General features: G+C 44.7%; 1 protein-coding gene across 3 annotated transcripts in view; it reads right to left on the bottom strand.

Annotated features, from left to right (window-relative positions):
- Positions 1–6,620: 6,620 nt before the first annotated feature.
- Positions 6,621–15,450, bottom strand: part of PALM2AKAP2 (PALM2 and AKAP2 fusion) — a 267,640-nt gene continuing 258,810 nt past the window's right edge. For all 3 annotated transcript variants that reach the window (XM_041486284.1, XM_041486285.1, XM_041486286.1), the window contains one exon: positions 6,621–10,199. In XM_041486284.1, coding sequence (XP_041342218.1) covers positions 10,107–10,199 — 93 coding nt within the window. In that variant the 3' untranslated portion in view covers positions 6,621–10,106. The remainder of the gene's footprint in view (positions 10,200–15,450) is intronic.

The following is a 15,450-nucleotide window of genomic DNA, read 5'->3' as shown; positions in this document are numbered from 1 at the left end:
CTCCTCACAACCCCTCTCTGTTTGCTGGGCTGGGTCCTCAGTACAGGAATTGGCTATGGTTTTAGTAATTTAGAATTTTAAATTTTTGTGCTGTTTTATGCAGAACACCTTGTCAAACATATTCAGTCATTTGTTAAAAAGAAAAAGCAAAAACCAAGAAATGGCATACACAACCCAAAAGCTGCAGATGCTGTGGCACAGTCCAGTCACCTTTCTAAGCCTTAGCACCCTTTTTTCCATAGAGCTGACAGCAGCTCTTCACGTTCTTCATGTGGGGTGTGTTTACTCAACCTCAGCAGCTCAGAAATGAAAAAACACAGGAAACTCGATAACAAGCTCTCCTTGATTACACAGCCCCATCTGATCCTCTGTGGGTCACTGACACAGGCCCTTCAGCACAGGTGGTGGTGAATGCAGAGCCCACACACAGCTGGTTTGGGCTACAAGGTTGCGTGGCAGTGCCTATCACTGTCTTCACTGCAAACAGACTCCAATGCCAGCTGAGGATTTCCGGACAACCTGTGCAACAAGGCACAGCAAATAATAGGGATAACCCTGTTTATAACATGTGCCATAGCCACACCTGGCTAATTATCCAGTTTGTTTTGAGCTGGCAGGGTGTAGAGGTCCCTGAGACAGAAGGGAAAGACACCAGCATCCTGCATGAGGGTGGCTGGGAGGCTGTGGGGGAGATGTCCCTTCTCATTTTACCTCAGGGCACCAGTAAAAAATGGCACCAGTGGTGTAATCTTCAGACAAGAGAGCAGCATTGTACGTGGGTGGGCAAACTGCCGTCCTGGTGCTGGAGAAGCCTTATCTGGAAAACAGCAAGGGCTTTTGAGGCCCTGCAACCCATGCAGAGGTGTCACCTCCACTCGAAGCACAGGGAAGATGTGTCTGGATTTCCCCAGCCCCACAGCTCTGCATCAAAGTGCTCCAGAAGATAGCCCCAGACTCTGGAGAAAGCTCATGTAAACAGTGCACACTGCTTTGGAGGATGTTAGCTAGCACCCTCCCAGGCTGCTAGTGAATCAACAGCCTTAGTAGATTTTGTGTATTCTTAGGGCTCCAGTACATGTATGAAAAGATACTGAAAATATATTGATATTCTCCTTTCTTTGCAGGATCCTGTTGTATCTGCAGGAAATTTTGGAGTTGAAGAGGGGTACTGGGTAAAGGGCACTAGGGAAGCAAGAAAGTCCAGGGAGCTTTCCAGCAATATTGCTGCTGCTAACTTTTTACAGGCTGCATTTCTTCAGTGTCTAACAAGCACAGCTAAATATAAATATACATATATGCATAAATGTAAATTTTAAACTGTGTGGCAAGACAGCAGTTGTTACTGGTGTTTGCTATTTCCTCAGTGCTTCATTCCAGCACGGTGGAGTATTCAAGGCTTCCTTGAACTACAACTTTTCTTTTATGCCCATTGTGTAGATGCTGAAATGGCCATACTAGTCGAGAGCAGCATTGCTTTTTCCCACTACAACCTCTGCATTTCTGGGCAATGGTTTCAAAGCTCCTGATTAACTGCATGTAGGCAATAGGGAGACATCTCCCAGCTATTTTACCTATTTCGGCATGGCTTTGTACCTTGGTCACCAGCCTAGAACCAGTGATGCTCTTGAAAGGAGGACTGCCAGCTATACTCACCTCCTGAAAGACTGCTAACACCAGTCATTTTAGGACCTGAGACACTCCTGTTTGCTGAAGAGCCACAGGACACAGCTGAGGGTCACGCCATGAGCCCTCCGGAGGACTGTGCTGCTCTTGCTCTGCTGTAGATGAGGTTGCTTTGCTGCTGCAGGGCCAGGACCTTGTGTGGGGGATGTGGGATCACGCCTCTCACTGCCACACGTGATGTACTTCCACACCACCACTTTCCAAGGGTAAATAGCTGTCACCTTCAGGATTTTATGTTGGACTTCACCTCCAAGATGCCAGTGGGAACTATTAGCAGCTAGCAAGTCATGTCTGGCAATGAACTTTAAGGCACTGTCTGCAAGGACTCATAACCAGGGCAACCTAGGGCCTGGAGAATAAACTGAGCTCCTGACATTTTAAAACCACACTGATTTAATATTTCTATACGGGAAGGGAACAAGAGATTAAACAGGATTGGAAAAATAGAGCCCACTAGGGTACTGAAATGTTGTTTTGATCCTTTAGTTCTTGAGCATCTTTACAATGAATTCCTCAGAAACACCCAGCAAAGCTTAGACTATATTGACGTATCTTTTAATTTATAAACTCTGAGTCCTCACGTGAATAAATTATGAGGCTCATGAACAATGATATCATTCAGCTATTTCCTGATTCCCTTCTGCTTAAGACTGACCCAGCAAATAGTGGCTAAGAAGGACAGCTGAGCTGAATCTTGGCCACCACAGTTCAGACCTGGCAGCAGGTGAAACTTATGTTTAACTGACAAGAGGTTTTTTGTGGTTTCCAGGGAGCTTGGATAAATATGCTTTTTGAGGTATACTTTCCACCCCTGCTGAAACTTTGCCTGATCATACTTTCAGCTGGCTTCTGAAATGGCTTCCTCCATGAAAAATTCCTATCAGCAAGATTTCCCCCTATTTATCTTTCTGTTTTCCACTGTTTATACCACTCTGACCTACAGTACTAATCCTCACTTTCATTATACAGCAAGTCCCACAACTTGAAATTACCTTTTTCTTTGAAAAAGGTATGTGGTATGCACCACATACAAGCTTCTACCTTCTATTCAGCAGTTGTTTTCCTCAAACACAGCATTAAAGAAAAGTAGAAATGCCCTTTTGGCATGAGCAGTACAACAAAGTGAAGAGTTTTGTTTCACATGGCTCTCCCCCAACACCCTTTCCAGACAGTCCCACTAACATATCCTCATAATTTTATAGTACAGTGGCACAAGCTCAGTCCATGAGCTTCCAGCTGAGTTTAGTGCTGTGTGGCCCTCAGAGAGCAAGGCCCTTAGAGGTACATAGCTATCCAAGTGCTGTGGTACATTTGGATTTAGTCCATTTCAGGTTTATCTCATGGTTCTCAGTTTATCCATCTTTCATGGGATGGACAATGGGATGATTTGCCAAAGTGTAAGTCCAGTGAAATACCTGAGGAGAGGAGACCAGCCTGGGAGGGAGTCTGTCGGGAAGCTGATGGGGCCTTGCAGTGGTGGTCACTCAGGAGGCTCAGTGTAGGCAAGGTGAGATACGTCTGTGCCCACAGAAACTACCTAGTCTTGGTGCCCAAAACCAAACATATTTTGGGGGTCAACAGCAACATGTGGAAACCAGAAGGGAACAGCAGAAGGCAAGGAGATGGCAGGGAGCAGGAAAGGGTAATACTGTGAAAGTCTGGGTCCACCTTGGGCTGGTGCTGTACCCCAAAGCCATGGTCTTAGAAGCAAACAAGCCTTCTCAGAGAGTGAGCAAGTGCCCTACTTTAGTGTCTTCCTTCTTTCACTCCAATTAAATAGGGCAGAATACTTTCTGCCACCTCCACACAATGTGGGGGTTACAAAGCTGTCCAGCAAGTCAACTCCCATTGCCTATCTGGAAACTCCACCTTTCTCCATGGAGATAATGCTTTGCAAAGACCTCTTTCCCCCTTTCCAGCAACTGCAATCATTTTGAGCACTGCAACATTGCTGCCAGCAACACTTTGGAAGTCTTACGTGAGTCCTGTCAAAAGATGTTTCCTCAATGTTTTGTCATTATCTGTGTGTTTTTGGTAACATTTTCCTGGTTTAGTGTGGTTCAGTTGCAGCTTGAGGACTTGATGCTCACTTTCATATAAGAGAGTTCAGATTTCTCAGATACTACAAGAGGAACAAGTACTTGTGGGGTCATTTGTACATAAGCATCCTGGCTCACTGTGGTCCACAGTAACACCCAGTGGGGATAGCATTGCCCTGGTGTGTCTGCTGCAGCTCACTCAGTATGAAATCCTCCCTATTTGGTGGAGCAGTTTCCAGCCTCCTGCTCCTTCCCCTTGCTCTGCATCCACCTTTTCAGCCAGTAACAGTCCCCACAAGAGTTCAGTGAAGTAAGGCGCCCTGTCAAGTGTTCCGTGTGCTCAGCCATGGTCCTGCACCAAGCTGCCTGCCAAGGCAACACAGAGCCTGCAGTTGTTCCCAGCAGTGGCTTCCTGGCAGGGCTGGTGTGCCCCAGGAGCTCCTGTAGGAAGGGGCATGACCAGGGCACTGGGTATGCATGCTAAGCACAGCAGCTTTTTCTGGGAATTCCAGCTGTCTACCCATGGGAGGCTTGTGAGATGTGCCATGGCTCTCTTCCTGCGTTAATGGCAGGGGTGCTGCAGCAGTGAGCTCAGCCCTGAACAGGCCTGGGCGCTGGGGCATCACTCACCACGTCCCTCCCATTGCTGGCTGCCCCAGGATCTGTCTTCCAGGGGCCGTCCTTGGAAATGAAGCTCTCACCACGTTCAGTGCAATCCCCCCTGCAGATGTCACTGCTGCCGCAGAAATCCCCACCACGCAATGCTCCCCATGCCGTTTGCAGTAACACTGAACGGGACAAGGCAGCTTTGCACATTTTTCTTCCTTCATCGATTTTTCTTGCTACTGCTCCCACACTCTAGATTGGAACAAGGCCTGAATAATTTCCAGCTCCTGGTGGCATACCATTCCCAATTCACTGCAGAGCTGACACATGCCTGGAGTGGAGCAGGAGCTCTCACACTCTTTAGTGCCTACTGCAAAAGCTCTCTTCCTAAAGACCCCATTGATAAAGCAGTAGGTGACGATAATCAGTGCTCAGCCAGAGACAGCAGCAGATCATGTGCTCTAGATGGCATTCTGGTTATTTTTCTGCTGCTGTTTGTTTGTTGTTCAGCATTTTGTTTGTTTGTTTTCCCCCTATGCTATTGCTGAAGTGACAGGATAGCCCTTGGATCTGTGTCTTGAGCAGTGTGAAACACCAGGATGCTTTTGGCCTTTAGCCTGGAAAGGAGTGGAGGGCTGGATGCAGACTGCTAGTAGTTTCCTGCATGGCCCCCCTCAGACCATTCAGCAGCTAGAACATAAGTGGAAGTCTTCAGTGCTAAAGTTCATGCTTGTACTTGTAGTTCTGTCCCTACCTACCCCTGTCCCTCACCCTGTTACATCTTGTGGCACTCTGACTTGCTTTCCTTACATTACAGATCCCTATTTGTATGGGTTTTTAATCTCCTGTGCCCATTCACAACTGAAAACACTGTATTGAATGCTGTTCCTCCTTTTAAAGCAGTTCCACCAAACCTGGCTCTGTAGAGGAGATTCTTTGCCTCTCCATTTGCTTTCCCATTGTTCTGGGGCCTCTTAAAGCCACGTGAAACTAAATGGGTGCAATATCTTCAATTCTGTGTGGCTATGCCAGAAACTATTGATAAAATGCTCTTTTATAGTCCTTACCTACATTGTAAAAAACACTCTAAAGTTTGGTACATGCCATTTCAGCTATGCAATGGGGTGACAAGGACTTTAAATGTCCTGTGTTATGAAACAGATAACAACAGCTGATAACAGCAGAACTAAATGAAAAATTCCTGACCTGCTGCCACCCACTGGTGTCATTGAGTTACTTTCGCAATGTCTGAATGCTTCCTTGCAAAAGTCCAGTTTTCACTTTTAACTCAGTTACAATCCAAAGAAGATGCCTAGGAGTTCCTTTTCTCACTGTGTGTCACTAAGTCCAATACACCATCCTTCTTGGCACAGGGCAAGGCAAGGCAGAGGAAGACAGAAAGTCCCTCCTGTGTTGAGAAGACAGCAACACTTGTTTTTTCAAAGACAGAGGGGTTGGAATTGGTGGGTAAATTTTCAAGCTTGTTCTCTAGCCCATTTCTTGACTTCCATTTACTAACTGGCAAGTAAATCCACAACTGATTTTCTCCGTAGGTATTTGTGATTCTATCTGCACAAGGAGAAGAGGGCTGGTGTTTTGGAGAGCATGAACTAGGGGCAGCACTTGTCCCTAGGCAACTCCCACCAAAATCACCAGTGTCCTCTGCTGCGTCCCACAGAGGGCTGTAATTAAAATACCTGACGGTTCCCGGCACAGGGAGGGGCAGAGGCTGGCATGAACCTGGCTAGATCCCAACAAGTCCCTGTGGCCCTTCTGAGGTGCACCTGGTGCTCCGGCACCTCCCAGCTCTTGCAGGGAAAAGCTGGCAGCAGCTTCCTGGCAGGGGTAAGGGACATTGGGATCTCCCCTCGTCTGGCTGGCCATGAAGGGGGTGTGAGGGCCAATGGACAAGCAGCTGGTTGCTGCAGCCAGGCGTGTGATAAATGGACAACTGGCTGAAGGGTGTGCTCTGCCATGCAGGACACTGGGGTTCCTGCAGGGGTGAAGGAAGCAAGGAAAGAAAGGTCACGACACTCATCATATTGGGCCTCTGCAAGCCTCCACAAGCATGACACTGGAAAAGAAATATGCAGGGTGCTCTTGTTCCTTCAGTTGACACCACCAAGTGGGGAGAGATCTCTCCCACCTCTAGACAAAGAGAGAGACACCAAGTCAAGAACCACGGGAAGAGACTGACTGACTGCCACGGAAGTGGGACACAGGCCACTCTCTTCCAGCTACATGCAGCTTTCAGGGGCATATCTTCCAGTAATAACATGAAGAAACAGGCAGTTTTATAGAAACACAACACAGGTTTCTATTTTAATGAGAAAATAATTATATACTTGCATTGTAGGCCTCACAGTCACTATAAAACAGAAGCAGGATAACATTTAAGTGGTTAACATACAGAAAGCCAGGTATTGTTGAAACTGGTTGACAAGTCATGACAAAGATGCTGCCTTTTGGTTGCCAAACATGTCAATACTACTCTATTTTCCCTCAAAAATGTCAGTACAGAGCAAGATGAAGCCCAAATCAGCAGCTTTAAAAACAAGTTGTTCAGAAAACCTGCACTGTAACCTCAAACCGATTATAATCACAAATGCTAATGCTTAACTACTTTTCAATACACAGTTTCATTAAAACCAGTCTTTGCCACAGGAAAGGATCTGAGCATTTCTTTTGTGGAGACAAAGTTAACTCTGCAATAGTGCTCTTTTGTTGCATTTGATATAGTCATATATAGATAGATATGTATTACTGCCGTATACTTATAAACACCTAAGCTTGGTAGCATGCAAATGAAATAACAGAGGCAAGTAAACTGCATCTCACTCTTGTTACCACAGCACTAAATGTGCTGCTGACTGTAAGTGTCCATAATTTCTGGAAGAGAAAAACTGCTGGGTGAAAACTCTGCCTCTCCTGGACTGAAATACTTTTGTTGCAGGGGATGAAAGCAAATGTTTCTATCACAGAGAACAAAGCATGAAAAGATGTCTTATGATGGGTGATTATTGTCACTGGCTTCCAATGAGAAAGCTGGAGGGAAAAACAGGCATACAGACTAAAGAAAATAAAGATGCAAGTTCCTGGGAAGGTAGTCCAGGGCTGACCCAGCTTTCAGGAGCAAATACTGGGGTAATAAAGAGGTAATAAAAATCTGATGAGTGCCATTTAATGCAAGACCACCACACCACAGAGGCCATCTCCTATTCTGAGAAAACTCTTTTTTTTCTTTTAAGCTCTTCCCAAAGGCCAGGAATCTTCTTGACACAGATGTGTGGAGATCACATCTGCAGCTATGTGACATATGGTCTCACCAGTGCTGCACTGGTGCTGGTGCTTTTCCTACAGCTGTATGGTAACAACCTGCCTTGAGACAGGAATTACCCTTGATTCACCCTTGATTGCCATGCCTGAAAAACAGGTCCACTTCATTAGATACATAACTCCTTCACAGGCATGGAACCTCCCCATGGTGCCTCTCCTTGGGATAAGCTCGCTGCCCTATTCACAGTGAACTCTCGGTTCAGCAGGTTTTCTTCAGTTCAGTAGCATTTACAGAGGAAACAGAAAGAACTGAGTCAATGGTAGATATAAATGTATTTACTACAGTTCCCTGAAAGTAAGCCTGAAAATTATAAGTGTCCATGGACAGAAATCACAAGCTGGAGGAACTGAAGGGTGGTGGTGGTGGTGAATAATTTGGTTGCAAGCTCTGTGTTTGTTTAAAGAAAAGCACCAGAAGTATGTTCACAGTATCGGTACTCATTTTAAATGAGCTCACTGTTTCAGGATAAAACAGCACAGCAGGTCATGAAACCAAGGAATGGCTTAGGGTGGACACAGTAATCTGGCTAATGACTTTTTAGAAGATATTGAAATAATAACTGATTATAAAAAAGAAAGAATATTTTTTAGAGAAAAAAGGTTTGGTGTCTTTTTTCCCCATCACATCCCAAATTTTTTTCTGTTTCTAGTCCAGAAATTATGGTTCCCAGTTGTAAAATATTCCTATGGTATTGCTTGGTGATAAGAAGGAGTAAACCCGCAGCCTCTATACTACATACAAATACAAAGCACAAGAATAAATACCACATTTCTTTTCCTAATCGTCAGCTTACAAAACTGGTCAATACTTTGCAATTGTGACTCATGCAAATACCATGTTGGGTCAAATTTTAATATCACAAATACTGCATTAACTCAGTGCCTTATTTTTATATCCCCTTTCGGAAAAAAAAAAAAAAAATAGCACTCACCCCTATAGCTGGTAAACAGCTGTGGAGAAAATAATCAGTACACGCACTGCCATACACTTTGTGGTATGCCAGCCCCATGCACTCCCCCACACACTCCCCAAACACTCTCACACACACACACACACACACACACACACACACAAACACATCCACACTAATCCTTCACTGCTGATCCCAAGCCTAAGCAATAACTAAAGGCTCTATGGTTTGCTTGTAGCGCTGAAAACACTGGCTGAACAGCTAAAATAATATTTTCTTCCCTCGTCTGCTCTTCCTTGCTCATTCCTTCTAATTCATTATGCCCTTCAGCTTTTTTGTTGCCTGGAAACGTGAAGACTTCCACAAAGCACTCTACTTCAAAGGCTTCTTAAGTTGTATAAATATAGTTGAAGACATAACTCTCTTCTTTATTTCATACCTCTTTCTAGGCCAGAGTCTGGCTTAGTTCATTTATTGCCTCATTTAAAAATTAAATGTCCTTTATTTGTATCCCTTTCCCACTACCTTTCTACTTCAAATTATCCATCTTCAAAGATTTTACACATATGCTATTCTTTCCCACCCCACCATCAAAAAATAGTTGTCATCCGCTAAATACAGATTTTCTATTTAGAAACTTTGTTGCGTAAATATGCTCTGAGAACCTGGAGTTCAGGTGATATTGCAAGCATATAGGATCCTAAAGCTAAGGTAATCCATTTGGCTTAGCTCTCATCCCCATCTATTCCACTCCTAAATTGTGATGGCTTGTGTTTGTAACACAAGGATTGTTTGACTGAGTTTGCTGGATTGTACTTTTGCAGTACCTGCCTCCCTGTTTGTTGGGTTTTTCTTGTTTTAAACAGATAAATTACTAGAAAGGGGAGCAGAATCCCACCCCTCAATCAAAAACAACCAACCCAATCCCAAACCCAACCCTTCAGTCTCCTCAAAGAAACAGAACAGAGGGCAGTATCTTTGTGTTTGTGGCTGGATAAGAGTATGCCGAATTAATGCTGACGGTCTTGTGCAGCGGCTGTGGGAGGCGAAGGAACTGCAGGAGGTTTTGACAGGAGCTGCTGGGTGGACCGTGGTCCTGGCGGCAAGCAGGGCTGGAAGTTCAGTCAGCGAGAAATACAGGTGTGAGCCCTGGCCGCAGACTCCTCCACGAATGACTTCCTGACACATGCCTGCAGCCTATCTGGTCCATGGGCACAATCACCTCCTGTGCCCACCCCCAGGGGCTCCCACCCCCTGCACCCTCTCCATTGCATTATTTCAGAGGGGAGATGGAGGGAAGAAGAAGGGGCTGTTTTCTAGGTGTGTTTTTTCCTGTAGTTTTAGGATTGCCAGAAGCTGGATCATTTCTGTGTCTATGTGCATTGAGTTTGTTGTGTATTTAATAAATATTGGACTAAAATGCTGCTGCTTTCATGGTGGGTTTTTGTGTTTGCCTTTTTTTTTTTCTTTCTTCCTTTCTCTTTTTTTTGGTTCCGGCATGCCTGGTTGCTGTCTTCACACTGCAGTGTGGTTACTCGTCCTCCTCTCGGTTGGCATAAATGCCAGCTTCCCAGCGCAACGCCAGAGCACTCTTCCTGCGGTTCACCCTGGTTGCCTCGAGGACCTGGTCAGGAGGGAAAAGGAAAGCACAGGATGTCACTCAGCTGGACCTGCCCTCAGGGTGTCCCGCACTCTGTGCACCCAGGCAGGCAGAGACCAGCCAGGTGGGCAGGGGCCAGCCCAGCCAGCCCTCCCCACGGGGCTCCAGTGCCACACCCTGTGCAGAAAAGGAAGACATGCAATGGAAGCGCTTGCTGGTGTGGAAGTGGGGGGATGGCACACAGGAGCAAAGCCACACCACAGGAGGACAGAAGTGATAGGAGTTGTCTGGCAGCATCCACTTCTCTGCAAGGGACCCCCAGCTGATCTCTACCAGCACAGCTGCACTTGCCCTGTCCAGGTCTTGGCCCTCTCCCCAGAGCCAAGTTTAGTTTAGTTTCAAACTAAAACTGCACACCTTCAGTATCAGGAGCAACCAGCAACCAGCAACCAGCCTGCAGCTTTGTCCAGAGCTGCAGATGAGGCCCGGGAAGCGGACAGCTGCCTATTTCAGCGCATCACCTCCTCAGGCAGGACTAGGCAGCGCCTGCCCCCAGCCCCTGCCCTGGCCCCTTCTCGTGGTCATGGGGCTGCAGCTACGGCACACTGTGATCAAAGCTTTCCTGGAGTGAAAAATCACTCCATGCACATGGGAAAGCAGATTTACATGAGGAAGGCCTACAAAGCCTGGTACAAGATGGGCCCAATACATTTATATGTATTTCATATACACACATCATACACACAGGTATATGCACACACTGTGTATCTGTTTGTACATATGCACACACATGCACAATTTAAAAAAAGTGTAAGATACAGTTTTGACACGTGTTTTGAGAAAATCAAAAAGAAAACGAGACAACACCAAAAGGCATTATTGTGATGTGTCTGAGGTACTCCTCAGCAAACAATGCATGGCTGTGGGTGTTTTCCACAGAGCAAAATGAGATATAAAGGGGCCTGGAGCCTTCTTACAGAAGCACATGGCAATGTTATTTTCTGACCAACACTGAATAACAGCTCCATAATGAAACTACAGAGCTGGCAATGTCAATTGCCCTCAGTGTGCTTTAATCATCCCTCCCAAAGAAGCAAACTTTGGAAGCTTTTTACATCAGTTTAAAAAAATCCCACAACAAATACATGACTTTTCACTGAAGCAATGCTGGCCATCCATCATCCCTAATGCTTCCTGCAAGCTGCTCTGCACATTCCCTGACTGCAGAAGAGTAGATGACCTTTTGAGATAGGATGATGGTATTTTATTCTTCTGTGAAGAAAGTCACATGCAGTGAGGACTTAAGCCTTGACTAGAACAAAAGTAAAAATAATTTAAGACTAAAGAAATTCTTCTTCCAGCTTGTGATAAGCTGTGGTTGGAAGAGTACATACGTACTAGGGCTGCTGTACAGGCAGTATCAGAAAATCAGCTGTGAACTGCCAGCTGGAATTACAGGCCACCATAACTTTGCTTATGGGAATGAGAATGCATTATTGCATTTATGCCAGTTGTAACCCCTGGACCTTCATTCAGGAGCTGAAGATAGGATGGAGTTTGCCAGCATTAGTATTTCTTTGCCCTCTTAGTTTCTTTTGACTATGACTCTGAACAAGCCAAAGAACTAAAGACAAAATCTGGCAAACAAAGACAAATTTTAACAGAAGCTCTATCTCATTCTCAGCACTGACCATGGCTACAAAGTTAGTCCAGTTCCACTAGCGGGACTGTGTTGTGAAATTTTGCCCAAAATCATGCCTCCTCTTTTTCCAGAACAACCACCAGAAGGAGGTAGCAGGGCTGAGTGGTTTCTGTTTTTCCTAGCAGGGGGCAAATGTGGAAAAAGGGGGAGAGGGAAGGGAAGGGAAGGGAAGGATCAGTAGGAAAAGACTGATCTGAGACATTAACCTGTAAGCTGTGTACTGGAGTTACTCCCACTGCAGAATGCCTAAACCCAGAAAAGACACCCTCAACAGAACAATGAAAGAGCAAAACTGGGAGCGGGTATCAGTGCATCATTCAGCACAAATTTCAAACTAAAACTGCCACTATGTTTTTAAATAAGGTCTGTGGAATTCGGCCTGCAAAATATGCCAGCTGAAAATAAAATGGATTTTACATAGTTTAGAACAGCCTGAAATCAGCAGCTTCTTTGCTGGACATCACATTATTGTGAGGGTCTCTGGTGATGGACTGCGAAAGTCAGGACACTTGAACTTTGAAGATTCCTGCTTTGGATCAGTGAGCTTCTATTTGTCCTAAAAGATGGCAATAGGGTTTCTTCCATTTATCCCCGGTCTGCACACCTGCCCCAAAGTTTGTCAGCTTCTACAAATGCTGTTGGCTTTCCAAGCAAAACTGTATCCAGATGCATATCAGAGGTACCATGAGGGCATAGTGTGTGGACTTGTACCTTGCAGGAAAGCAAGTCTGGTTCAGTATTAACACTAAATGGTACAGCATACAAACTAAAGATCCTTTTGAACAGTTATTCCAGAATTATTCTTCTAATTTATTGAAAAGAGTGTTTGACCTAAAACAACCCTTGTTTTTACAAGGCTGTGACAGTTTTAGACCCTCTAGAGGAAACAGTGGCATAATTATAGCGTGCAACTGGAATGACTGAGTGGGGAATTGGGACACCTCAATGGAGCATTGAAATCATGACCCAGGAAACTGCGTGCCTAAAAATAGCCAACTCTCTCAATTTTAAAATAAATTTGGCCAGTATCAGGGCTGACCCATAATGAGTGCAGCACCCCCAGGCTCTCCACAGCAAGTCAAAAATGCTATCTCAATGCTGCACAAGCACCCTCCTTGATAATGCCCTGGATCAGCTGAGTGGGTGCAGGCAGGGGCAGGCTTGGTGCTCAGGGTGTCTGTCCTAAGGCAGCCAGAGCCACCACTGCACGCAGCAGGAAGATCATGAAGCAGGCGCTTCACTTAAGCTTAGGCTCCTTCAGCCTGCGAGCTATGTCCCAATGAAAAGGCCACATCAGGGAAAGAAGCAACGTTACATAAAATGTCTTATTTGGCAGAGGTGATTTGAATACCAACCGCAGTAGAAGAAGAACAACTTGGAGAGCAGAAGTAGGTGTGAGGGAAAGACAAAAGATATGTAGGGCTGTAAGAACTGCTCTTCACTTCTCTGCAGAAAATGTCTTTCTGGATCTTGTGGTTGCAGCTCAAGGTCTCGCTAAGAATTGCAGAAGGTTCTTTCCTTGAAGATTTATTTTTTTGAGGATTTTGAGGGGAAAAAAAAAACTTGAAACAGCTGCCACTTTTAGGTTGTGTATGAATAATTTTTCTATCCATCCTAGAGACGGAGAGTTTCTATCATCCTACTGAGTTTCCCATCACCAGATTTAACAAATCCAGTACACAGCTTACAGCTTTAGTAAGTGCTGTCTTACTGACAACAACAGTAAGCAATATATATATATATTCTTTAGCACAAATAATATTTATCACAAATACTGAAATAGTGGTGTTTTTTGAGTAGTAATAAAACTGACTGCTATATAGTACTTGACAATTTTTGTTGAACAATAGTAGCAAAACTGATGTGGAAGTCAAACAGTTTTTCTGAGGTTTAATATTTAACCGATTCTTCCCATCTGAATCTGGAAGAACTAAAAGAAGAAAAGAAAACAGAAAATGTGAAGGTCTGCATGTCTAAAATCTGTGAGTACTACGTGGTAAAGTTGCTGCAGAAAACACATTCATGGAGCACAGTGTGCATAAAGAGATGGAAGCACAAATGCAGAGAAGAGGCTGCCTGCCTCCTGCAGATGTGAGTGTTCCTGTTCAGGAATGATAAAACTAAATGCTTTAAATAAAACTGGAACTACTGAGAGAACATCTAATTCTCCTGCATGAAGGTATTTTCTTTACTGTACCCACTTAATGCTGTTTACTGCTAGTAAACACAGTGAGGAGCTGGCTGACTTTATCTGAGATTAAAGTTTGTTTACTTGAAACAAGACAGTGGCAGTATTAAATTGCTAGTTCTCAGTATTAAAACATTAACTGCGTGCCCCACGTCATCAAATCTAGTATGTTCATCTTCTGCTTAGTAACACAAAAATTTTCAGCAGCAGCCTTTAATGTTGCATAAAAGAGACCTTCCTGCAGTTACCTGCTACAGCATGATTGGTATTAAGGAAACTCAAGCTAATGTCCTGTACATTTGAATGCATGTATAGCTGTAAGGCCAAAAGCAGAGGGTTTTGAGGATAAAAATATCCTATATAAGGGCATGCACTTACGTCTCTTTAAACAGCAGTAGGATGTGCTAGTACGGGCTGCAGGAATCTGGGGGAGATGCAGCACATCACCCTAATGAGCAGGATGTAGTTGATGTGGTATCTGAACTTCAACACTCAGTGCCCTGCTGGGGGGCTGTGTTCTGCTTTCCAGAGTGGAGCTGTCAGGATGACTGCATGGATGCCCCTGCTCCTAAGCCAGTGCAAGCACAGCTGGCACAGCTGCAATGATTAAAACTGAGCCACCTGCCTGCACCAGAGTGCATTTTGGAAGGCTCTGGTGAACAGGAGACACAGGTCAGCTGTGGGGTTAGCAGAGAGTAGGGGCATATATGTCTTGAGTCTTACTGTTGCTTCTGAAACAACCTGCCTAGTTTCAGCTGAAGATTTCCAGTGAGAATCACATGGTTTCTTCAGTCTGAGGACGGATGCTGGGGAATAGCCAGAGAACATACTTTCACCTGCATGAGGAATTGCTGTGTCCTACAGTCTTTTTTATTTCTAGCCCCTTTCCCATTCGCACACACTTGTTTCCAGCTCCTTACTCTTCGTATCATTACCATAACACAAAGTGGACATAAAACTCTTCCCAGCAGAAGACCATGTCCTGGGCCTGTGAAAACACCTGAACTTCTGCCTCTCAAACAACATTGAACACTGATCACTACTTGCTGTTCACAAATCTTGACTTAGATTATTGTGCATATATTATGGAGGAGAAAAGGCACAACCTCTGTTTAAAACCAGGACTCTGAAAGCACACTGCTCTTCCACTGATTTAACTACCTATAAATACACAAAGATCAATCACTGGCTTGTATCAGTGTGATAAAACCCACTCTAAATTATTTAATGAATAGGAAATGGTATATAGACTTGTCTTTGCTTTACTCTCCAGGTCAGAAAATGTTCATGTACTTGTCTTGAGGTAGCTGATGTGGTCAAATATATTATGGAATAGGAAAAAATTGAAGGTTCAGGTTTATAAAAAAGTGCTGATGTTGGACAAA

Source organism: Pyrgilauda ruficollis, unplaced genomic scaffold (genome assembly GCF_017590135.1).
Source record: "Pyrgilauda ruficollis isolate IOZ18807 unplaced genomic scaffold, ASM1759013v1 scaffold75, whole genome shotgun sequence".
NCBI lineage: Eukaryota > Metazoa > Chordata > Aves > Passeriformes > Passeridae > Pyrgilauda > Pyrgilauda ruficollis.
The sequence above is the reverse complement of the archived record's forward strand: the minus strand, read 5'-3'. Positions and strand labels throughout refer to the sequence as shown.